This window comes from Nelusetta ayraudi, unplaced genomic scaffold, assembly GCF_046127955.1.
Source record: "Nelusetta ayraudi isolate G7.1 ecotype Tasmania unplaced genomic scaffold, CSIRO-AGI_Nayr_v1 ptg000002l, whole genome shotgun sequence".
In the NCBI taxonomy this organism is placed as follows: domain Eukaryota; kingdom Metazoa; phylum Chordata; class Actinopteri; order Tetraodontiformes; family Monacanthidae; genus Nelusetta; species Nelusetta ayraudi.
The window spans coordinates 6,083,494-6,107,704 of record NW_027466052.1 but is presented as its reverse complement, the minus strand read 5'-3'; the positions used below and the strand labels follow the sequence as shown (position 1 = coordinate 6,107,704).

The following is a 24,211-nucleotide window of genomic DNA, read 5'->3' as shown; positions in this document are numbered from 1 at the left end:
CGCGTTAGCTAAGATAGCTGCTACTAGCTAACAGCAGTTGCTCATAAAGACATGCTAAAGAGCTGAACATGTCAAAGATCTCCATACATACCACACCATGTCATCGCCTCTTACCTCTTCCTTTATTGCCAAGTCATTGCCGTTTTACAAAAATATACCTGTTTTTGAAGCGCTTAAAAATAGGGATGTTAACAATTAGTCAACTTAAAGTCGGAGGATAAATGTTTAGGGTGTTTTTACTATTTATTCTCTTATGTAAAAAAAATTGCACTATTTCAAGTTCAGTGAAAATGCACCTACTTCTACTTACAAAGGCAATACTGATATTTTTTCGGTGTTTTTTTATTTTTATTTTTCCCCTGCTGCAGCGGTTAGCACTCGCTAACTCGCTTGCAGCACTGTCTCTGGGCCTTTCTGTCGGCTTTACCTGAAGCATGCACCAATGCATAAAGCAGGAAATTTGTTTCTGGTTGAGCGAAGACCCATCCAACGGTCGATACTTTGTGCAAACCTGAAGCCAGTGATCCTGTGTTCTGCTGCAGTAACTGTTCCAAAGCACCCCCGCCCGCCACCCTCAGGGGGAGGAGTGAGGAGGGCACCGCTTCATCCCCACGTCCAGCCGGTGTTGGCCGCAGTTATTTATTTAAATTTCTCCATGAGAGCGTAAACATCTGCCAGGCAAACTGCCAGCTGCGCTGAGCCAAGATGCCTTCACACCGGCAGCGATTCTTCTACACATCCAGCCCACCCCACACACACACACACACACACACACACTGCGCCTATGGAATCACGGCAAGTCGTGACACCAGCAGAGATCCAGCACCAACCATTTGTTTTCCTCACACGGCCGTTTATTTGTGTCCACCGTGTCGCAATGGCAATCAGTCACAGCTGCTGCTGCTGCTGCTGCTGCTGCTGCTGCTGCTGCTGCTACTTCTGCTGAAAGTGTCGGCCCTGAGGTGCAGCAGGCTGCTCCTCCAAAACCAAGCCTGTCGGACTTCCGAGCTCAAACGACGGCTTATTGATTGGATGTCAACATGGAGCATTTGACAGGAGCACCGATCAGCTTTTCGGCTTTGGTGCATGTGTCGCACGTGCAGGCTGCAGCTTCGGGTCAAGCGGAACTTTTTCGCCATCTTGTGTTGAAGGCGTTGAGAAGGGTCTGCAGACGAGCACGGACGGCTTGGCTTGCCTTTACTCTTGATGTGTAGCGCAGCCAAACTTCCCTCTTTACATTTTTTATCACAGCTGGCGAGCCTATTTTTATGTCTTCTTGACTTGGAGACACTTTCAGTTCGGTTTTAGCTCAGCAGCCGGTCAGCACGGCTGCGTTTCATCCCTGCGCCTCAGTCCCGGTGGGAATCAGGGTGAACTCACCTGATGTCACTCACATTGCATCAGAGGACAGATGGATGAAGTTTCTCCTTTTTCCACATTTCCTGTTTGGGTTTTTTTTTTCCCCGGCCGCTGCGCACCCTCTAACCCTCTGAGCCTCACTCGGTTGGAAGTCCAGTCGGTTAAAGGAAGTCCGCTTTTCAGTCAGCCGTTCCCGCTGCGAGGAGCCCAGTGATTTTCATGCTCCCAAACTATTTCAAACCCGCATCGCTTTTTTAGACGTTTTTTATTTAGAAGGTTAAGCGTGGGATATTTGGAGATTTTGAAGAAGAAACAGCAACATCACGTGGTTACATTTTAGATTGCAGCGTCTTTCACTCTCGCTTGCCCTCCTGAACTTGCCAGTGAACTACTGTGGCCTGTGTACCTCAACCTGGAGACCTCATCCACCTTCTTCTTCATTGGTTTATTTGAAGGCATGAGCGTTGACCCTAAATACTAAGGAAACCAAATAACCTTTGTTGTACTGGGGTTATGCAGTTTTATTAATGCATTTATGGGCAGCATATTAGGATTTTACCTATACAAAAGTCACAACTCTTGCCAAATATTACACACTGGACCTTTAAAATAAAACGCGGTAGAAATCATCGCAACTCTGTGTTTTTTTTCCCCCTCCCTGATGGTTAACCGACCGCTGTCGCTCTTCTCCTCTCCTGGCAGCAAATGGTGATGAGCCTGCGGGTGTCGGAGCTGCAGGTACTGCTGGGATACGCCGGACGCAACAAGCACGGACGCAAGCACGAGCTTCTGACCAAAGCGCTCCACCTGCTGAAGGGCGGCTGCAGCCCTGCCGTGCACATGAAGGTCAAGGAGCTCTACCGACGACGCTTCCCCGCCAAGATGCTCTCCCACTCTGAGCTGGTCCTGCCCGGCCCCCACCACCCCGCCACGGCCGGGATGGCGGGCGGGGGCGGGGCCGCGCTGCCGGCCGGCCTGACGCCGCTGGCGTACGAGGGCCACGGCGGCGCCCCCTCGCCCGCCGCGCTGCTCCCCCTCTCGCTGCTCGGCCCCGGGAAGCACGAGCTGCCGGGCCTGACGCACCACCTGACGGCCGCCGCCGCAGCCGCCGCCGCCTCGCTGCACCCGGTGCACCCGGACGTCAAGCTGCAGCGGCTGCCCTTCTACGACATGCTGGACGAGCTCATCAAGCCGACCAGTCTGGGTGAGTGCAGGGTGTGGAGGGCTGCATGACGCCGTCAGCTTCTCGTACAGCAGCTTTTTTCTTTGAATCCGCTTTTCCTTGGTCCTGAGGTGAATTTCTACAGTGCGTTTTATTTTGTTGAGAACTTGAAAACATCAATAGGGGGCTTGAAGGTCCAATGTGTCAAATTTTTATGGAAGTCCGGAAGCCTGGCAATGTCTGGGGGTCTTTCTTAAAAACCAGGCTTCCTTAAACAATGGCACCTAAAGATTTCAATACACTTTTAATAATGTGTTTATGGGCTGTGTGTTCAGTTTTTACCAATATAAAAATGACAAATCAAGCCAAATTTTACACACTGGACCTTTCAGTGGTGGTTATGTCCGGACCTGACGATGAGAATTGTAAGATTTTACAACGTGTTTGTGTGTGTTTGTGTGTATGTGTGTGTGTAAACCTCCTGAACCTCCTCCCTCCTGTTGGCTTTCAGTCAGGTGCCTGCCTTCACAGTTGTTTGTGCCTCTGGTTTTGGAACTGAACTGAATACAAGCAAGATTAGAAAATCAATACTGTGAAAGTCAGAAAAGACCCTCAACGCGCCAGTTTGCAGACTAATCAATCTGCCCCACGTCACACCGCAAATGTTTTGATTCATTTGCTTATTTATCTATTTGAACAGAAACATCTCATCTATCATATATTTCTTTACCGGCCTCAGAAAACCTTTCATGTGGCTCTCCGTCGTGGAGACGTTTCCTCTGGGCGCTTCCTGCCTGCTAATATCTCAGACCAGCCACTCAAAGGCTTCCTGCCACTATATCATTTCCAGATGGGCCACCTGTCTTTATGTGCAAGAGAAAAATATTCATCGGGCGCCCGATGCTTCCTGTGTACAAACACAGTCGAGTCCCCTCCACCCCACCACCCCACCACCGCCCCGGAACTCCGACTTCTCCACAGCCGAGGCTGCGAGTCTCGTCTGCTCCGTCAAGCAGAGAAGCAAAAAGTGCGCGAACGCCGCCCCCAGTTTTACGGAGCTGCGTGTGACTCTTTGCCGATGTCGGGGCACGGTTTCCTGTTCCAAGTTCCTCTTTTCACAACAAATGTGTGATATGTGGTTTTGCCCGGATGTTTAGTAGCCGTGGATGAACGGCCGTGTTGGAGTTTTCTGACGAGCGTCGGGGTCGCATGGTGGTGAGCGATTCGATTTTTGTCATTTCGGCCCCTGTGCCTGCCACGTCCGCGTCAGCCGCTTGTACACACACTTATAGAATCACTCAAAGAGTCAAATGGCCTTGAGGTTGTTTCTGCTGAGCGGGCAATGAGAGCGCAGCCGGGGGTTGATGGGTTCCGTCAACAGCAAAACTGCTGTTGAAAGTTTAGGCTGGATGGTATTTTTTTAAAACCGTCAATTTTCGGACACGGTATACAACAAAAAAACGCGTTTACACAAAGCTGTCTTCAAAAAATTTCCCTGCTTACAAGGAGACGCTGGAAACGACTAAGCAACACGACCGAGTACGACAGCAGGAAGGTTGTGGGTTTGATTCCCAGGCGTTCCTGCTGCCGAGTCTGCAAGGTTTCCGCCTCCCTCCCCCATCCTGAACACATGCACTTCAGGCTGCTCGGGAGACTGTGATGGCATTTGAGTGTATGTGAGTGGTTAACCCCCCCCCCACCCCCCCATGACCACTGGTGACCCCTGGTAACCCCTGGTGATCTCGAGTGCAGGACCGGCAGTGATAGAAAAACAATGGATGGATATTTGGTAGATCACATGGAGCCACTTCCTTCCTTCGTTGGCCTCGGCCCTCGGGGACGCCCAGTGGCGTTCGACCACCGAGCGACTCGAGGAGGCGAAGAGTCGACACGACGGCGACGACGGGAGCAAACGGAATGTGTTTGGGAGGTTTGTCCCTGCCAGTCGAGCGGCTGAGCTGCAGCTCCAGGCTTTCTGTCGCCGCGACACTCGACGGCCGTCACCTCCCCGTGGCGAACCATCTGGCTGGGATGCGACTTTCACTTTGCCAAAGACGGCTCAGAGTGAAGTGGAAAAGTGCTGGAGTTGCACGGAGAAACGTCTCCATTTGACATTTTTTTCCGTCCTTCTTTTCATGTGAAGAAAAAGAAAAAAGTTCTGATGAGAAACAGCCTCACCTGCACCGTAAGCGAGTCTCTGTCAGCTGCAGGGCTCGCAGCCACTCCCTCCGTCTCCTCTTCTTCTGGGGCTTTTAGGGTAGCTGGCAGTGGCAGTGGTGTGGTTTCATGGCAAGAAACACAGAAGTGAACCAGGAACCAGTAATCAGTAATTAGTAATCAGTTGATTGTCTTCTTCTTCTTCTTCTTCTTCTTCTTCTTCTTCTTCTTCTTCTTCTTCTTCTGTACAATTGATTCATTTCGTCTCTTAAAACTGGACCTCCAAGGACTCTGTTTCTTAGTTTTAATCTCTACGTGGGATCCATCTTGATGCTTTGGCCGGGCTTCCCAACGCTGAGGCTGCATTTAGAACATAATAATAACACTCCCTGGGCTTCCGGGATGTATTGCAAATATATGGAAATGTCACGATTTTCCTACATTAGCATTTTAATGGAGTCGGAGTGCATCTCGTGATTAATTTGCCTGCAGTTGCGTGTACAAACACGGCGGCGGCTGCTGCTGCTGCTGCTGCTGCTGCTGCTGCTGCTGCCCCGTCATCACACCATCATTCTCCTCCTTCCGCTACGTCCCTCCCTCCCTCCATCCCTCCCTCGCTCGCTCGCTCTGCCCTTTTCCTGCACAAACACACACACACACACACACACCTTCCTCTCGCGCCCCATCCTCTGTCTCAGCAGCCGTCCTCGGTTCAAATTTACATGCAAAGTGATGAAATCGCACAGGCGCACACCTGTGCCCGCAGGAGCACACACACACACACACACACACACACACACACACACACACACACACACACACACACACACACACACACACAGGCACAGGCACACACACACACGCGCTCTGACAGACACCTTCCCTCCTTCCTAATGCTATTCACCCACACATTGTGCACGTGTTGCAGACAAACATGCTTTTTGTGCTAAATAATGCATGTTGACTGGATTGTTCTCCGAGGTGGAGGGGGGGGATGGGTGAAGGGAGTAATGGGTGGTGGGGTCGGTGGGGGGAGGGAGGGGGGGGGGGAAGGAGGAAGGGAAGGAGAGAGGAAGGGCTGATGTGGAAGTTGCGGAAGGAAGGATGCTGCACGTCACGTCGGGAGGCTGAATTATGGCTTCAGAGGATCGAAACTGTGCTGCGGCTCCGAGGTGAAAACCCTCCTTTATCCTCATCATGACGGAGGGCAGTAATGAAACCACTTGATTAGTTCTAATTCCCTTCTTCTGTGCAGACCGGCCAAGTTTTTTTCCTCCCCCTCCTCCTCCTCCTCCTCCCCTTCGTGCTCTTTTAACCAAGCGCCTTCATCTCTGCAATCTTCTGACTGCCTCCTCTCTCCCCCGTTGTTCCCTCCCTCTCTTCCTCCCTCCTTCTCGCCCTCCCTCCCTTCCTCTCTCTCCCTGCTGCTCTGCCTCCCTCCTCCCTCCTCCCTCACCTCCCCCCTCACACACTCTCAGCTCCCCTCCCCCCACCTCCTGTGAAGCCTCCCTCCTCTGTGAAGACGCTGGATTGTTGTTTTGTTTGTTCTTCGCCGTGGCTGGAAGAAGCTGATTTGCCAGCTGTGTTTTATTTATTTATTTAGTTTTGGGTTGTTGCTTTTTTTTTGTTGTTTTTTTTTTTTGCAAACCCAAATTCGAGAGGCACCGCGAGGTCTGAGTCGCAGCCAACGGCGGCTGCGTCTCGAGATGAAGTTCTAAATGCAAAGGGACCCCAGAGTGGAGGTTTGAGCTGGAAGTGCAGCGTGTTGCTCCTGCTGTCCTCAGAATGCAGACAAACTGAACTGGGAGTAGAAACGATCAGCCGGTGAAAATAACACAAGCCATCCAGCAACATTTTTTTTTTAATATGCTTGTTATTTGATCATTATGCTGTGCAGTCAGGCTGCACTTGCTCTTTTCCTCCTTGCTAATTAATTCTAATAGGCTTATTTAACATGAATTAACGTTAAACCTAGCGAGAGTTTAATTCACGTCTATTCCTCTCATGTCAGTCCCGTTGTAGCCCAGGCTTGGAGCCATTTAAAAAGACATTTCTGACCAGTTACATCCCCACTTTGCTCTGCTCTTTGTACGCTTGTTTGAAATATCAATTTCCCACCACACGAGCCGTCTGCGAAAAGCTGAATGCAGTGTTGTGTACGCAGCGGGAAGCCCCAGGAAGTGTCTTCGCTCTGCAGGGCCTGTCCTCAGCACTGCATCAGTGCGAATAATAAAAAAAACCCCTCTCTTTTATTGATGATTTATGCCGGAGTGCAAATCACTGCTCGACATCCAGAAAGACTGCGTGGTGTCGGGGCTGCACCATTCTAGCACCAATCAAAGACTCGGGATGGTGATTCTTATTTCTCTGACTTTCATAGCACTTAATTTGAAAAAAATAATTGTGAGTCGTACGTGTTTATTGGCGTTTAACAGAAAATATGACAATTGTTGTTTGCCTCTAATTGCCAATGCACGCTAATGGTGATGTTGCTGAACGACGCGTCGCCTCGGCGAAGACGTTTCTCATCCGTTTATTGTCGTTGTTGCTTGTTCCAATTAGTTGTTGAGCCCGGCTTTGTTGCGCAAAGTGTCAGAGCTCTCGAGAAACAAATCATCCGTCCTGCTCTACTTATATTCCCATTAGTGAAGAGTTAGATCCCATTCATCCAGGTGGTCTGTGTCCTCTCCTTCTTTCCTCGAGTCTCTCCTCATTCCCTTCTTTCTCCCTCTGAAGCCGAGCACACACTGTACAGCTGTAGCCCCCTTTAGTTTTTTTTTAAAGCAGATAATTGGTCCAATTTTCCGTTTGGTCCAATTTTCAGGAGGATGGAGAGGCACCATTATCTTTCTCCCGACCCACCGACGGACAATTAGAAAGAATTAGACGTATGAAATCTTTTTGGACGTCTCCCTCACTCAGAGCCACAAGCAGATTGGACATCGTCATTGTGCCACGTTTTATCAACGCAGCACAGCAAATGGGGCGTCTATTTAAAAAAAAAAAAAAATTACATTCCAAAAATGCATGAACATGGCAGAATTACAACAACAAAAAAAAGCAGCTTCAGGTGGTTTTAGTATTTTTCTGGAAATGGAGCTAATGTGCAAAATCTGGGATGGAAGCAGGTTTGCAGAATAAACTCTGAAATGCAGCGAACATTTAGCGAGCTTGAGCTTGAGCTGCCTTCCATCGAGCAGCGTTCCTATTGGCCAACGCCGGCTGACATATAAAGAATAATACCAACATGGAACATAGTCCATTTTCTCTTTTATACTGTTGTACTCTGACAGCATACGTTTTTAAACAAATATATCAAAATAATGACACACAAAACATTTATCTGTGACATAGTTGTTATATTGTTCAACGTAAAATATCATAGGTATATCAATTCACGATTTAAATGTTATATACAGTGTTTTATCAAAGTTGGATACCCTAAACAGATTTCTTACAACTTAAATATTGAATTAATATGCCCTAAATATCACAGTTGATAAGTGATAAGTGAAAGAGTGTTCAGTATTGACAGGGGCTGGAATTCACTAATTACTGACGTAAAGTACGCATTTACCTAAGTGAACTAACATTTGCTAAGCTGGCTTGTTCCACGATTTTCCAACGTGCAAAAAAAACTATTACAGACTTGCGTCATAGGCCGATGATTAATTAACAAATAAGCGTGTAATTCAAAACATAACTATGAAATATCTATCCTCGACGTGCATGGTGATACAGCGACTGCGTAGTGTCAGTGTTTCAGTTGTTCGCGTATCGTCGTAGTGCTACCATGGAATGCTAGGTGAGCTTCACAGCGTTTGCACCTAACGTGTTTCGCTGCTTCATTTTCTAAACGTTAGAAACTTTGGGTCGGAGTTTTCGAGCCTTTACAGAGAAGAAGCCGTTCTTCTCTTTTTTTCGCAGGATGTAAACAATGAGCGACACTGCCACCCTCAGGAGGTCGTAATCAATTACGTCGACGAATCGTTCCAGCCCTAGTCAGCGTGCCTCTTTTCGTTAGCACCACAGCTCAAACCCCGGCCCTGCCAGCAACTGCTGACAAACAAGCCTGCATGGGAGCTTTTCAAATGAATCTTTATCGACAATTCCTTCTGCCCTTTATTGTCGGGCATTCTGGAACCCACGAGCATCCGCACGCGTCCGGCCCAAAGCCTCGCTACGTCCGTGTCGCAGTGTATGCTAATGAGGGGTCAGTACTCTCTTCTGCTGCTGCCTGCAGCCATGTTGCCATCGCCATGGTGACCCCGGCGGGCTGAACTCCACTCTCCCATCCCCGTCATTATCTCCCCTCCACAAAGAAGCATGCCCCGGCGCTCATTACACGTATCATTATGGCGCACATGCATTATACATGATTTAATCACCGCGTCTGCGGGAGACGGACGCCGGTCCACTTTGCGTTTGATGGGCGTTTGGCGCATAATGGCTTGTCACTGCTGTGATTTTCTCACAATGAGGGAAAAAGAATCACGTGGTCGGTCTTATCAAGCTTTTATGAGTCCGATCACAAAAGGAAAGGAAGAGAGTCCGTTTTCCGCTGAAAACAGTCGAAATCTTTGCGACTCTGGGCGTCTGGCTTTTGATCGTCGCAGCATTTGTTGCTTATTTAAATTGGTGGGGTTTCAGTGTTTTCCTTATTTATGAAAGGCCAAGAGGAGTGTTTGTTTATGTGTTTGTTTGTTTGTGAGGACTGCCGCACATTTGCGGTGCCATCTGCCTGTCAGCTTTGTGAGCTCTACCAGCAGTGTTTATTCCTTGACGGAGGGTAGAAATGGGAGGATTTTGATCAAAGAAATAATTGATGGATAAAAAAAAAAAACAACCCTAAATGAGGCCTTGAAAACACAGCAATAGAAATATATGCAATAAAATATGTCTGTACGTTTTGGCTTGAAAAGTTAATTCCTTTGAGAACATTTAACTAAATATTATTTGGTCACATCTGCACATTTAGAGCAAGAGTTGTGAGTCTGCCATATTTTCCGCATGCCTTTAAGATGATATTTTTTTTTTTAAATGGCAAAAAAAAAATTGAATGTGTATCTGTGGTAATTATAATTTGCTCATCTTAATTATGTGCATAGTTTTTTCATTTTTGCCGAGCTACAATATCACTGCTTGTTAAGTATTTTCAGGACCTTGTCTGTGCACCATTTGTTTATTCATTTTTCGAAATGAAACCAAAACTTAAAAAAAAAAAGAATAAGATTTAATCTGATTGAAAATTCGAATTGTCTGACAGCACTGATAATAACACAACCTTTTAAGGACGAAAATAACAAATGCCAAGATTTGCAGTGCATTTCACATAAGGCTCACCCGTCAAATGAACACATTCAAATCGGGTAAAAGGCTTGTCAAACAAAACAAAACAATGTATTGTCTGTTCTTTCATTTTGGCTCCGGAAATGAATACTGAAAAAAAAAAGAAGACGCCTTGTTTTGGTTTCCTTTTGAACACGAATGAAGATGTCTGCCTCCGTTGAGCGTGAAGTCCTCTGGTCGTCTCCTGCTCCGGACTCCTCGCCGACTGGGTTTCTCCAGAACAAAGGGAGGCTGTGGTGGGCAGCCCGGCCGTGCACGGCGGGTCACGGCAGCTCATCGTCTCACAGTAAACAGTCAAACTCCCCCACGTCAACAGAGCGGCTCCGTCGGCCTTGAACTCTAAACACCCCCCCCGCCCCTGGCCCCTCCCCCCTTCCCCTCCTCGGTGTTTGTCAGCAACTCTTTTCAACTCCCTGTGTGCAGGGACGGGGACCGGGCGGTGGCGTACGGGTGGGGGTGGGTGGGGCGCTGCTTTCCTGCAGGAGGCCAAGCTCGCGGGAACGCAACCCCTGTACATAATAAACAATGATAATCGGCGCGGCTCCGAGGACGGCGGCGTGTTTCTGACCAGCGGCGTCCACTTTGAGCGTTTTCAGTTTTTGCAGGAGCTCCAACGTCGTCCTCGACGTCTTTGTTCTGCCTGCAAATGTCGATTCATGTTTGTTTGTGCTGTACATGGACTTTATTGTCCTGTGTGTGTGTGTGTGTGTGCGTGTGTGCGCGTGTGTCTGCGGCGCACCAGGCAGTAAAAGTAGCAAAAGCCACTAAGAAGTTAATAAAGTCCAGCTGGCTTTTGTTGTTCCACAGGCAGCAGGCGGCTCTGCGGCCGAGCACATTCTCCGCGGCTTAGCTCACGCTCGCTCTGCTCCAAGCAGATAAACCGGAGCCACGTCCAGGAGAACGCCGGGGCCTTTTTTTTTTATTAAGCCAACGCTCACCATCAAGGAATTAGTCTGAAGTCTGAATGTTTTTGATGCGGCCCAAGGCTGCCGGTCGCTGACGGAGACGCTGCCCTCCGTCGGTGGATGGGTCTGCTACGTCCGTGAGGTGAAGAGCCCATAGAACATAGTGCAAAATCACTGCCAGAGCCGGCCCGCTGGTATTGTACAGCACATGTACCGCTAATACTACAAATCCCAGAATGCTCTGCTGGTATTTTTTTTTTCCGTCAATCAGGAGAGGAGCCATAAACAGCCTCTCCTCTGTTGTCAGTAGTCTGTGGAAAAGGGTTGCTGTTGAAGGCTGCAAATAAAAAAAAACATTTATTTTGATGTGTGTTTTTTTTATTGAAATTAAATGTTTCTCTCGTGCAATATGAAGTTATTTATTGCATAGTATCAAGCTTTGCTTGTTCCATATTCAGCGTTGAAGCAAAACTTGTCCATATAAAAAGGTTCACTGTGATATCTGGAGGAAGATTCTTTTTCAATAACGTTGGCCGGTTTTAAATCTTGGCCCCGCTGTGTGTTTGAGTTTGACACTCCTGCCATAGAGGCTGTTTGTAACACAGGAGGCAGACCCTGGAAGGTGACCTTGGGCTGACCTTCTTCCGTCACGTTCATGCTGAGCCATCAGGACCGGGTAGCAGCAGGGTGTGATGCATTTCTTCACCTCGTGTCTTTTTGCTCAGCGCGATGCCTCGTTATTTTCTTCAGACGCCTTGAAACGGTGGAGATAATCAAAGATTGAAGACGTTTCTTTCTAGTTTTTATCGATCTGGAGTCCAGGTTTTAGGGTTTCTTTGGTTTACTCGGTCACCACAGTCGACGCACCCTGTACACTGTATAACAATGGTGTGTGTGTGTGTGTGTGTGTGTGTGTGTGTGTGTGTGTGTGTGTGTGTCCTCCTCAACACAAACTTTGAGCTTCGTTAAAAACTGTTTAACGAAGCTTTTACCGTCACATCATGTTTTCTATATTTTTACTGCCTGTTTTGGTCGTCATAGTCTGTGTGCTGCTGCTGCTGCTGCTGCTGCTGCTGGTGCTGCTGCTGCTGCTGGTGCAGGTCTAACCTGCAGAGCTCTCCTCGTCTCTCTGATTTCTATCGGACAGACCTGGCACACTAATAGCTTATTAGTTGAACTGAATTGAATCCGTCCCACTGACACAGCGCCTCCAGCTGGACTTGCGTAGGAGTCGCTGTTGTTCTCTCTCTCTCTCTCTCTCTCTCTCTCCCTCTCTCTCTCTCTCTGTCATTTTTTCTCTCGCTATGTGTATGTGTGTGCGTGTGTGTGTGTGTGTGTGTGTGAAATCCACTCAAATTTGCATTTATATAAACTGGATCTCAAGAGGAGCATTGCTCCTTGACTTTTTCTGACCCATTTTTATTATGACGACAGTCAAAATATTGGAATTGTTCTTTTCAGTAATTTTTTTTTTAATTCCTGTGTATACCTTTTAGATTCATTTATTTTTCTTTGTACGTTAACCAGAAAACTTGAAGTCAAGAATTTACCTTGAGTGTGCCTGTGAGAGGAAGATGTCTGTCAGAGCTCACTCCAGCTCCCTTCATATCTCACTAACCCCCCCCACCCCAACCCACCCCACTCATGCACGCACATGCACACACACACTGAAACAGCCTAAACAAATCCAGTGCCAGAGAGAGAGAGAGAGAGCAAGAGAGGGGGGGGGAGAGAGGGAGGGAGGGAGGGAGAGGGAGGGAGATTTATGGAGCAGCAGAGATAGAGGGGTGAGAGAGGACAGAGTGAGAGAGAGAGAGAGAGTGAGAGAGCACTCTTCTATTTATAGCCCATGTGCCCAGCGAGGAGGAAGACTGTATTTTGAAAGTGCCGCTGGTGCAGACGCTGGTTTTCTTCTCTCTCGTTTTTTTTTTTTGTGTTTGATTTTTTTTGCGTTGATGATGTCGCGCTGCCGCAAGACGAACCAAACGGAGGCGCACAATTAATGACTTGACGCGTGAAATTACGCAGAGCAGGGGTATGGGTGGGCGGAAGAGGGAGGAAGGCTGATGGGAGGAGGAGGAGGAGGAGGCGGAGGAGGAGGAGGAGGAGGAGGAGTGTGACTGACTGGACCTTCCGACTTGTGGCGTCTGCTGGGAGCGGCGGATTGATTCCCCCCCCCCGCGCGACGTGACCGGGAGGAAGATGCGGGTCCCGCTGCCTGAGATCGAGGCTCCGCCGCAGGCCGTCCAGCCCTCCGAGGTGGAGGAGGCGACGCAGCGGAGGCTCAGTAGGCCTAGAGCCTCAACATTTCAACCAGCGGCTGGCTGCGACTTCAAACTGACTGACTGACTGACTGACTGACTGACCGACTGGACAACAGAAGAACTGTCGGTGGTGGTTGCAGTGGTTAGCACTGCTGCTTCACAGGAAGAAGGTCGCGGGTTCGATTCCCGGCCCACGGTGTTTCCTCCCACAGTCCAAAAACATGCATGTGAGGTGAATTGGGAACTCTGAATGGTTTGAATGCTTGTTCATCTTTCTGTGTGGCCCTGCGATGAACTGGCGACTTGACCAGGGTGTCACCCTGCCTTCGCCCTATGACAGCTGGGAGAGGCTCCAGCAGACCCCCGTGACCCTGAGTGCAGGAACAAGCAGGTATTGAAAGTAGATGGATGGATGGATGGAAAACCGTGACGCCCCCTTGCTGTGGCCCGCTGAATATGTCATGAAGTCCTGCTGCATGGGCGGCGTCAAGCACTGCAGAAGGTCAAAGTTCAAGACTTCAAAAGAGAAACCAGCAGGTCTCTGTACTGAAGATCCTTCCATTTCCTGTCATCTTAAGGTTGTTTTCATCAAACTAGTCTATATTAATAATACTGATAATAATAAAAACATGATTGATGAAGCAGGATTAAGGGGGGCAGGTTCCGATGCTTAGAACCAAACGTCTCACGCTGTTGCTTGTACTTTTTATTTATTCATTTATTTATTTATTTATTTATTTATTTAGTTAGTTTGTTTGATAAAGAGGGACAACGTACACTAATGGACATTTTTACAAAAAATCTAAATGTACCCAATTCTAGTGTAAAGCTAATTTGCATTGGCAGTCCCCCAGTAATTTGTCGTTTTTTTCTTTGAGCCTTGGCTCAGGATTTCAAGTGCCAGAAATATTTCCAATCTGAGGACTTTGTTTTTTCACGCTGGTCTGTCGTCCCCATCTGACCATTTAGTGGCTTTTCAGACGTGCTCGAATGAGGACGCAGGCAGAACCGGCGGGTCAGAGCCAAACCTGACTTGGGCGGCTCTGAACGTGTTCGTCCAATCGCCATCCGACAAACGCTTGAATTTTGAGGATGTGGGAAAACGGCCCGTCTGTCGTGGGAGGTCACTCAGTAGGAGGACGTGACAACCAGGACCGTGTCCTCGTTAAGACCAGTCCTGCGAACCCGGTTTGACACGTGTGTCTTGTTTTTTCGGGTCAGGCGTCGTCTCTCCTGAACAAAAAGCTTTTTTCTTTTTCCTTTTTTTAAACCCTTACTTTTTAAACCTCTTGTCTCCCCACTAAAGGGTCCTTTAGCTGCACCAGTTATTTCCAGCTTCCCTCAGCGGCTCTTTAAATAGAACACACACACACACACACACACACACACACACACACACACAAATCCTTCTTCACCTGTGTGTAAGGAGCTCTGGCTTGACGTCCAGGTGTTCCACAGCGACACCTGCTGGTGGGTCTTCACCCTCGCCTCTATTGGACTCGCAGCTTTGTGTCTCCGCCGCAGCACCTGTTAGGGTTTCTTCTTATTGACAATGGTGTTTGTCTCCATGCGTTTGTGTCTCTGCAGCCGCGGACAACAGCCAGCGCTTCCAGGAGACGTGTTTCGCCTTTGCGTTGACGCCGCAGCAGGTCCAGCAGATCAGCAGCTCCATGTGAGACCGTCGGCGCCGGGGCGGATTATTCACGACGGGAATAATTTCTTCCGGCTGATGGCGCTGATCGTTCTTTTGCGTTGCTCTTGTGTGCCCAGAGGGACGTCTCAGAAGTGCGACTTCTCGGTCCAAGTCCAGCTGCGGTTCTGCCTGTCGGAGACCAGCTGCCCCCAAGAAGACCACTTCCCCCCCAACCTGTGCGTCAAAGTCAACGGGAAGCCCTGCAACCTGCCGGTGAGGACCGCCGGCTTTCCTGACCTTCTGCTCCTCAGCTGAAGGCTGCAGGATCTTCACTGAATATTCCAAATGTCCTTTAATGTTTTCCAAACTAAAAAGCATCACTCTCTCTCTCCCTCTCTGTCTCTCGCCCTCTCTCTCTCTCACTCTCTCTCTCTGTCTCTCTCCCGCTCTCTCTCTGTCTCTCTCCCTCTCTCTCTCTCTCTCTCTCTCTCCCTCATGCATGCAGGGTTACCTTCCTCCAACCAAAAATGGCGTCGAGCCCAAGCGACCCAGTCGGCCCATCAACATTACCTCACTGGTCAGATTGTCCACCACAGTCCCCAACACCATAGTGGTGTCATGGACGGCGGAGATCGGAAGGGTAAGTGGGGGTGGGGGGGCAACGGGTGTTTCTGTCCACGCAGGGGAGATTTAAAGAAGCTGGTCCGTCTTACCAGGCGCCAGCAGGAAGTGTTTCAGCGGCGGCTCTGAGAGAAAAAACAACACAGAATAAAGACCAGGATAAAAAAGCTGCTGTTGCTGCAGTAGCATCGGTTTTTACTAGAACCGGATGGAGTTTTTATTTTAGACAAACTTGTTAAAACAAATTTTAACACCGTTTTTTCCCTGCGGACACTTCAGACGTCCCAGTCGCCGCCGTGCATGGTGACACTTGATGGAACCACAGCTGGGGACTCCTGGTTTTACCTCTTCCTCATTGTGTTTGATGTGAATTATTTCAAACTTCTCTCTCGGAAAGATGTGAACTATTGACTCCTGTTTGGTTCAAACTATGTAAAGTTTGAGGTCTTGACCCCCTGACTCAAATCCTCACTTGACATTACTGCTACATTGGGCTCAAGTCAGAATATTGAATGGATAGATAGCTAGATAGCTAGATAGATAGATAGATAGATAGCTAGATAGATGGATAGATAGATAGATAGACAGATAGAAACCTCAGTATCAGAACAGCGGTGTCAGAAATAATGAATGATGATGATGATTTAAGTTCTTAAACGATTTTTAAAAACATTGAAAACAGACAGTGGTGCATGCTATAATGTGCGTTGCTCTCATGTGACTGAAAAACAAGAGGAGGGAACAGCAACAAGTTGCTGGAAGTGGAGGCTGAACGTTGCAGCGTCTCCCAGGAGCCGCCTTGTCTCTCTGAGTTATTGTCTCGTCAGCGGGTAGACAGACAGGAGGCCACGCGTGCGTGGTGGTGGGGGAGGGGGAAGGAAGAGGGGTCTTGTCTGAAGCGCAGGTAGGCTTACAGCACATTTGCATCACAGACAGTTTGTAGATATTCAGCCTTGAAGTGTTCTGCCTACACAAGTGTACCATTGAACAGCGTTTGCATCACCTGAGCTCTGTGTGGGAGTGCGATGTGAAGTCCAGGAAATGTGCAGTCTGGACACAAAATCAGAAAATGCAAACTTGACCTCTAGTAACCCGTCTCTCTCTATGCACTTCTCTGTTCTTTTCTTTTACTACAATTACCTCTGAGGCCATCAGCTTTAGATATATCTCCACCTAGTAAAGGAAAAAACTAGTGCCACCTAGTGGTGATGTCAGGCTAAAATTACGACACCCAGTGCCCTGCATCTGCATTCTAGGCTGTGGTAGAAGCGTGTGGACATGCTCTTTAAGTACTGATAAACGTCTTTTATTAGACAATGAGAACAACTTATTTTCTAATTCTATTTCAACCTATTTTCTATTTCTATTCTTATATTTTTTCTATTTCTATTTCAACCAATTTTTAATTTTTTTCACTATCTGCAAGCTTTTTATATAGTTTTCAGATTTTTTATATAAATGTTACGTACTAGCCCTTTAAAGTGAAAGTATAAAGTAACACAGCAGCAGGATCAGTTTTGAGCAGCACCGAACACCAAATGTTTTCTTTTGTTTTTTTGATTGTGTACATGTATTATTGTCGCACTCTGATGTTGAGTGAGGGCAGGCTGCTGATAGGCTAACCGGGGAAAAAAATTTATTTACCCTCCAAGAATTAGAGGAAAGAAGAAGAAAGGTAGCAATACAAAGACCCTTTGTTGCAAAAAAGTTTTTACCCAAATGAAAACTTGGCCAAAAATAGCACAGCCCTTCTCTGACTGCCTGGGCCGTGTAGATTCCCTCCATTTCAGGGCCCGGCCTCCCTTCTGGACCTTACAATTACATTTTTTAAATTGGGATCAATTCAAAACACATCAGATTTCATATCAGAAATAATTTAAATCCAGTTGTACATATGTAACATACATTAAACAAATAAACACATTCACACAATTCCCCACCAGTGCTCCCATAACTTAGCATGCTGGCACTGAGATGGACTGAGCTTGGCCCCAACCTTATACTCTGGCACCGTAAAAGACAGACTGACGCAGCGCTCACGTCCTTTGTCAGTGCCTACAGAATCAGAGCGCGTTGTGGTAAGAAAGAACATAATTAGGTACAAATAAACTCATCATTTACAATCTTTGATTCATGAAAGGTTCACCCAACTTGCTATGATGTCACCGGAAGCTCAGTGTGTGCACACAACCAAACTGTTAGCAGCATGCATTATTTTGGATTGTGGTGTGTTTCCTGTGTGCACACAGAGTTACTCCATGGCGGTGTACCTGGTGAAGCAGCAGTCGTCCATGGTGCTGCTGCAGAGACTACGAGCGAAAGGCATCAGGAACCCAGACCACTCCAGAGCCCTCAGTAAGGACTTGGCATCACATTATCTCTCCTCAATAAGAGGACACGTGGAGATATTTTTATATTTAGGGAAGCAAGGGAAGCAAGTTATATGTTGTATATTTTGTACTATGTTAGTATTCACTACTTCTCATGTTTGTATTGTTTGTCTTTATTTGTATGCCCCCTCCCCTCGAAAATGAGAAAGGACATCTCAAGGAGCTCATAGTTTAATAAAGAAATAAATAAGTTATGGATTTTCCTCCACCATCTAAATAGAAAACACTTCTTTTTTTATTAAAAACATTTTTTGATGTTCTTATTTTCAATGTTATCTATTTATCTTTTCAACTCCAGATGATCAAGCAATCTCATGATTAGCTGATAGTCTATTTGTGTAGTTGATAAAGAGCCTATATTGAATATTCTTGCCTTTGGTGAGAAGGTAACAAACAAGTTTTTGTGTCGTCTGTCACTCTCTCAGATATTGTAGGTAGATGAAGTCTTATTCTGAGCTGCCATCCTTTTTTAAATGACAAAGTGAATGCGACCACGGCCTTGGATGTTTTCTAAAGAACTTCTTGCTGTCTGCTCTGTCTTCACTGGTGTGTGTGTGTGTGTGTGCGCGCGTGTGTGCGCCTGTGTGTGCGTGTGCGCTTTCCTCTCATGCAGTCAAGGAAAAACTAACAGCAGACCCAGACAGTGAAATAGCCACCACCAGCCTCCGGGTGTCACTGCTCTGCCCGGTAAAGTAACTCTCTGCACTCTCTACACCAGCAGATCCTGGCTGCAACATGTTTCTCTGTCCTGTCAAATGAGAATTGTCTGCTCGTTGCTTCTTTTGTGTGCTTTTTTTGCTCTTTCATTTTATTTTTGTTCTGGAAATCAGCCCGTTGTGATGTCACAAAGGGCGCTGATACCTCTTAGATACCTCTTCCAGGTCAGTGACAGCACCTGTAGCCCTCTGAGGCTACCTTTTAACTTCCTTTTTTATTCCCGCCGATCCCCCTTTTTTGCCATAGGCTGTACGAAGACATTGTCGAGGTGATGGTTGTAAATATTCTACTTTTGGGGAACCGTTGCAATTTTTTTTTAAATTTTATTTTGGATAATTTTCATGCGTGAAGATTAAAGAACTGAAAACATATGATATGGGGCCGTGCTAGGACCTGCCTGCTCATTCCCTTGGGTTTGACGTGCTCTTACTCGCCTCTTTGGTTCCTTCGGTTCCATCGCAAGCCTCTTCCATGAGGGTTTGGAATGTTTGGAATATTTATGCGTTCCTGTATAGCCGTACAGCGTCGCTGCTGCTGCTGCTGCTGCTGCTGCTGCTGCTGCTGCTGCTGCTGCTGCTGCTGACAACCTCCTGTGCCTCCGTGCAGCTGGGGAAGATGCGGCTGACGATCCCCTGCCGGGCGCTGACGTGTTCGCACCTGCAGTGCTTCGACGCCACGCTCTACATCCAGATGAACGAGAAGAAGCCCACCTGGGTGTGTCCCGTCTGCGACAAGAAGGCCCCCTATGAACACCTCATCATCGACGGGTGAGCGCCGCCACCTGAGGCCGCCGTGTCACGGCCAGCGGGGTCGGGGAGGCAAAACACATTCAGAAACATTTTTGTCGGAATTTTGACTGTGGAATTGTAGAACTGGCGGGCCGGGTCACTGTGGCTGCTCTCTGATGCAGATCGAAGCTGAAGATTAGCCTCGTATTTAACATGATTATTAGAACCAGACTGAGACTTCACCTGCTGTTGGAGTCAATAGTTCTCTTTTGACTCCAACAGCTCTCTTTTTCTTTTTCAATACTCTGGTTGTTTGATGAATGCGGCTATGAAATCTGAACTTGACTGTTAGCAGTTGTTTCTATGCAAAAAAAAAAAATTATCCAAGTTTTTTTTCTTAAAAGAGAAAAAGAAAAAAGATCTTTTGAACGCACTGAACATAAAGTTCAGTTTCTGCATTCAGGAAGAAATCTTGCAGTTATTTCCATTTCAAGTAGAAGCAGATCTTCTTCTCCCCTCCCCTCTCCGCTGCGAGGCACATTTTCCAGAATGTGTCTCGCTGTGACGTGCGTGTGCTCGTTCGCAGACTCTTTGTGGAGATCCTCAACAGCTGCTCGGATTGTGACGAGATCCAGTTCAAGGAGGACGGCAGCTGGGCCCCCATGAGGTCCAAGAAGGAGGTGCAGCAGGTCCCCGCGGCGTCCTACAACAACGGGCTGGATGGTGAGTGGAGCTTTGGTAACATGCGGCCCAGGTTACTAGATTGGCATCAAGCGCGACCACTCTGCCACCCTGCAGGTGTGTGTCGGACGCAGGCCTCCCCGGATCAGCACGGATCCTCTTCATCCGGTGGCGGTGGCAAGAAGGTGGAGGTCATCGACCTGACGCTGGACAGCTCTTCGGACGATGAAGGACAGGAGTCGTCGTCGCCGGCGCCAGCGCCTCCTCTGCCGGCGCCGCCACCAGCGGTTCTGCCTCCTCCGGCCAAAAGAGCCTGTCCCTCCATGTCGCCGACCTCACCGCCCATCATCAACAAAGGGTCAGATCCGTTGCGGAAATGAGGCTTGTTTTACCATCCCGCTTGGGCCGTTCCGTTTTTTTTTTTGTCCGTTTTGTTTTTATGCAGTTGCAATCCTGGTTCAGTCGGACGAATAAAAACGAAACAAAAAAATGAAGCCGTTTCCTGCATGATGAATCAACCCAGCGTGGGTTTAATGAAAAAGAACGACTGTGATTTTGAAAAGCTGCTAAAGGAAGTGAATCTACTGAAGGAGTCAGATCTACTAAGGCTGCGTTCAGACTGCAGGCGAATCTGATTCAAATCGGATTCCTTCTCAAATCAGCAAATGGCCAAATGGGATGTGGCTCTGTTCAGACTGGGCCACATTATTGACCCATCTGACAGATTGCTGTAGCAACGACGTCGGAGTGGAGGCGTCGTCCAGTGTGTGTAGTGTGTGACGTCATATCATTGCGACAGCGGCACTTGTTGCAATACCTGTCCTGGAGCTTGGCTTGAATGGAGCTACAGTATCTCCCCACACACTGATGAGCCAATGAGTTTCCTCCTCTGTCCAGGGACTGCTGTACTTCTTCTGTCTGCTCCATTACGTTACAGCTCCGCACCCGGAATGGTGCCCCCTGGTGTGGCGCATTGGATCTCGCAACGTGTAAAGTGATGTCACAGACAGTCAAAACCCATCGGTGTAATTGGAGCTGTTCACACTGAGACGCATCTGTCCAAATCCGATTTGAAACTACCTCCCGAAGGTGGTTTCAATCCGCTTTGCAATAATCAGATTTCATGGGGTTTGTGACTGTTCAGACTACAAAAGAGCCATCCGGGTTCAATCTGGATGGCTAACAATCGGATCTTGGCTGGCAATCTGAACGCGGCTATTGTTTTAGACTTGTGGTGATGCTCCAACACACACTTTCCAGAGAGAATAGACCACTCAGTTTAGGATTTTTTGTTTTTCTTATTGACACTTGACTCAACTGGGCTTTTAGCTGTATTTAGTCCCATATGGTTGTAAACGAGCAGTAAAGCTGTCATCCTGAACCCCTGGCTGCCTCACCAATGTCTTAACTGAGTGTCTCCAGCGGCTTGGCTCATATCTGTGGTTGATCAAAATCAAATCATCAAAAATCAGGTTCTTTAGTCGTTAAGAATTTCTCTTTTTTTTGTGTAGATCGTTTTTTTTTTGTTTTTTTTTACCTCTCTGCCAATAAGGAAGTGTAGCTTTAATTTTCCTCTGCGTGTGCGTTTGGTTTCAAATGTTTCAAAAGCTGAAGACTGAAGCCCCTCCCCCTCGCTTGCGTCTCCCCTCAGGGTGTTGAACCTGCACCACCAGGCCTCCCCTATCAGCCGAACTCCCAGCATGCCTCCCGTGGACACCAGCTACATCCCTCCGGTCCCGCCGCTCATCCAGGACTACAGGCCGTACTACCACACCCCCAACGAGCTGTCAGGTAACCAGGCCTGCCAGCGCTCAAGATAACTCCCTTGTGTGCAGGTTTCGATGTCAGCGCATACTGCACAGCCAAGATTGTTTCAAAACTGTTTTTTTTATTATGTTGAATTAGACTGGTGTTCTCTCCAGGAATCCTTGACTGCCAGGAAAGAAAATGAAGGAAAATTCAGACTGGACTTTAAAACAAAACTTTTAATTTTTGAGGCGAAAAGTTGAAATTAGGCTAAAGGAGTCACATCAAATGTGCTTGTGTACAACCTAGTCTTCAAATATGTAAGGAGTGATCGTGTCACACAGTGATTCAGAGAGACGGAAGCTAAACAGCATTTCTTGCTGGGTTTACAGTGAGACCTGCGCACTGTCATGAGTCTGAGTGGCTTCATCTTGATTCAAGTTTGTGTTTGTTTTTTGTTTTTGTGGTTTCATCGCTGATTGTGTCTGTTCTGATTTCCAGAGTTAAACTTCTTCTCCTTTCTTCAAGGCGACAATCATCAGGTACGCACGTCATGTCTCATTCTTAAGAGTTCATTATCACACAAATTATCCCGCTGTTATCTTCCAGAAAAACACGAAGGCGCAAAGATGTTCTTCATATTACATTAAAGCTACATTGACGAAAAAAGGAAGAAAAAAATCAAATAAAACTTTTATTTTTGAACCTGCTTGTCCAAATGTCAGCCGACCTGCTGGGACACAGTCACTCTGACTCACTGACGGCCAGAGCCATAAATGTCATCGCTTTTTTTCCTACCTCCTGAAGATGTAATTTGATAAATGATGGTGGCCAGCTAATCGGCTAATGGTGGGTTGAATTCACACACAGCTGGGAATGGTGACATTATGACTTTTCCACCAAATTGCCAAGTGGTTTTACTGCCAGGTGGTTTTATGGCAGGAGCTAAAACGTTGCCGCTGCTGCAGTCCAGACAGAGTGGATTATGGAAATGACGTTGATGATGCACTGGGACACTGTCAGCTACACTGAGGATTATTGCAATGTTTCTTCAATGAATTTCAAATGTCATATGTTTAAAAAATACAGTAAGTAAATATGATCTTACAGGGATAAATTGTCCTTTTTTATGAAAGCAGTGGAGAGATGTTTTATTTTTAATTTTTTTACATTGAATTATTTATAATATACTGATGAGCATCATTCTGATAAAGTAAAGGACAGCAGCATGCACTTCTGGGAATATACACACAAAGAAAATCTAAAGTTGGCCTTAAACTGGCTGTTGGAGAGGAAAATCTGTTTTCTGGCCAGATGTTTGTGTATTTGCTTGCGATTTGCCTTTAGATTGACATTTGAATTTTATTTTGAAATTGGATGATTTATTTTGAACTGCGGAATACATTTTTTTTTAAAAGAACAACAAACTTAAAATGTTATTTAAGTCCAATACATCCAAATAAAGTAAAATCGTATGTCACTAAAACATTTTAAATTGAGGTCCAAAGTGAGAGTGAGAGAAAGTCTTTATTATGTTTGCTAACAGCTGCAGTTTCTCAGAGCTTCATGATCTCCGATTCCGCAAACATGACAGACATCAGAAAAGGCTGCGGGCTGTTTTCAGAGCCACATCAGGGACGTCTCCTCAGGAGAGAAGCTGCTGTTGAATTTTTTAATAGAGCATTTTTTTTTTTTTTCCTTTAATAAGTTGTGAGCGAGAGGAGGGCACAGTCAGTGAGGAGGAAACGCAGCCCTGACAGAGTTTGGCTCTTTCTTTCTCAACAGCTGAACGTTAACTTAAGGCGGGTCGCTGCTGTAACACAATTCATGTGTGTGGTTGTTAAATAGAAAATATTGTTCTGTTAGCGTCCTGTCTCCACCTGGACTTGCCCTCATTAACTCTGTTATTATTACAATGTGCTTCTGAAAGGTCATTTATTATTCATTCCATTAGCCCGCAGCCAAAGCTGTACGAAAGAGGATTAGGGCCACAAGAAGAGAAAAAAATTAAGTTAAGTTTACAATCGAGAGTAAGTCGAAATTTCGAGAATAAAGTTGACGTAAAAGCCAAAATGTTGAGAATAAAGTCGAAAGCCTCTGCAGGCAACTCTAGTGGAGTACTTCCACTTTCGCCAGCTTCCTGATTACTGTGGGTGAACCTTACATACGCCTGTTTTTGGCAGTTTACTTTTAATCGTGAGTAACTTAGTTAATCCACCATCCATCCAGTCTACTCGCCAATTTCCACTTTATTTGCGTCAACTTTATTCCCGAAATTTCGTCTTTTTTACGTGGACTTTTCTCATGAAATTTTGACTTTATTCCCGAAATTTTAACTTAAAAGTCAAAATGAAAATCTCCCTCCAGTAAATTTTTTTCTTTTCTTTTTACTTCTTGTGGCCCTAATCCTCTTTTGTACAGCAGAGCACATTTTGCTTTGTCTTTACCTTGGTAGCTCTTTGCTGCATTGAAAAAAAAAAAAAAAACCCTTTAAGTACT

General features: G+C 46.9%; 1 protein-coding gene across 3 annotated transcripts in view; it reads left to right on the top strand.

The window, feature by feature from the left end:
• LOC142884107 (E3 SUMO-protein ligase PIAS1-like) overlaps positions 1–24,211 on the top strand; it is a 53,106-nt gene that overhangs the window by 23,777 nt on the left and 5,118 nt on the right. For all 3 annotated transcript variants that reach the window (XM_076019584.1, XM_076019595.1, XM_076019575.1), the window contains 11 exons: positions 2,062–2,563; positions 14,784–14,868; positions 14,967–15,102; positions 15,335–15,469; positions 17,700–17,805; positions 18,454–18,527; positions 19,164–19,324; positions 19,872–20,008; positions 20,084–20,324; positions 21,618–21,757; positions 22,214–22,254. In XM_076019584.1, coding sequence (XP_075875699.1) covers positions 2,062–2,563; positions 14,784–14,868; positions 14,967–15,102; positions 15,335–15,469; positions 17,700–17,805; positions 18,454–18,527; positions 19,164–19,324; positions 19,872–20,008; positions 20,084–20,324; positions 21,618–21,757; positions 22,214–22,254 — 1,758 coding nt within the window. The remainder of the gene's footprint in view (positions 1–2,061; positions 2,564–14,783; positions 14,869–14,966; positions 15,103–15,334; positions 15,470–17,699; positions 17,806–18,453; positions 18,528–19,163; positions 19,325–19,871; positions 20,009–20,083; positions 20,325–21,617; positions 21,758–22,213; positions 22,255–24,211) is intronic.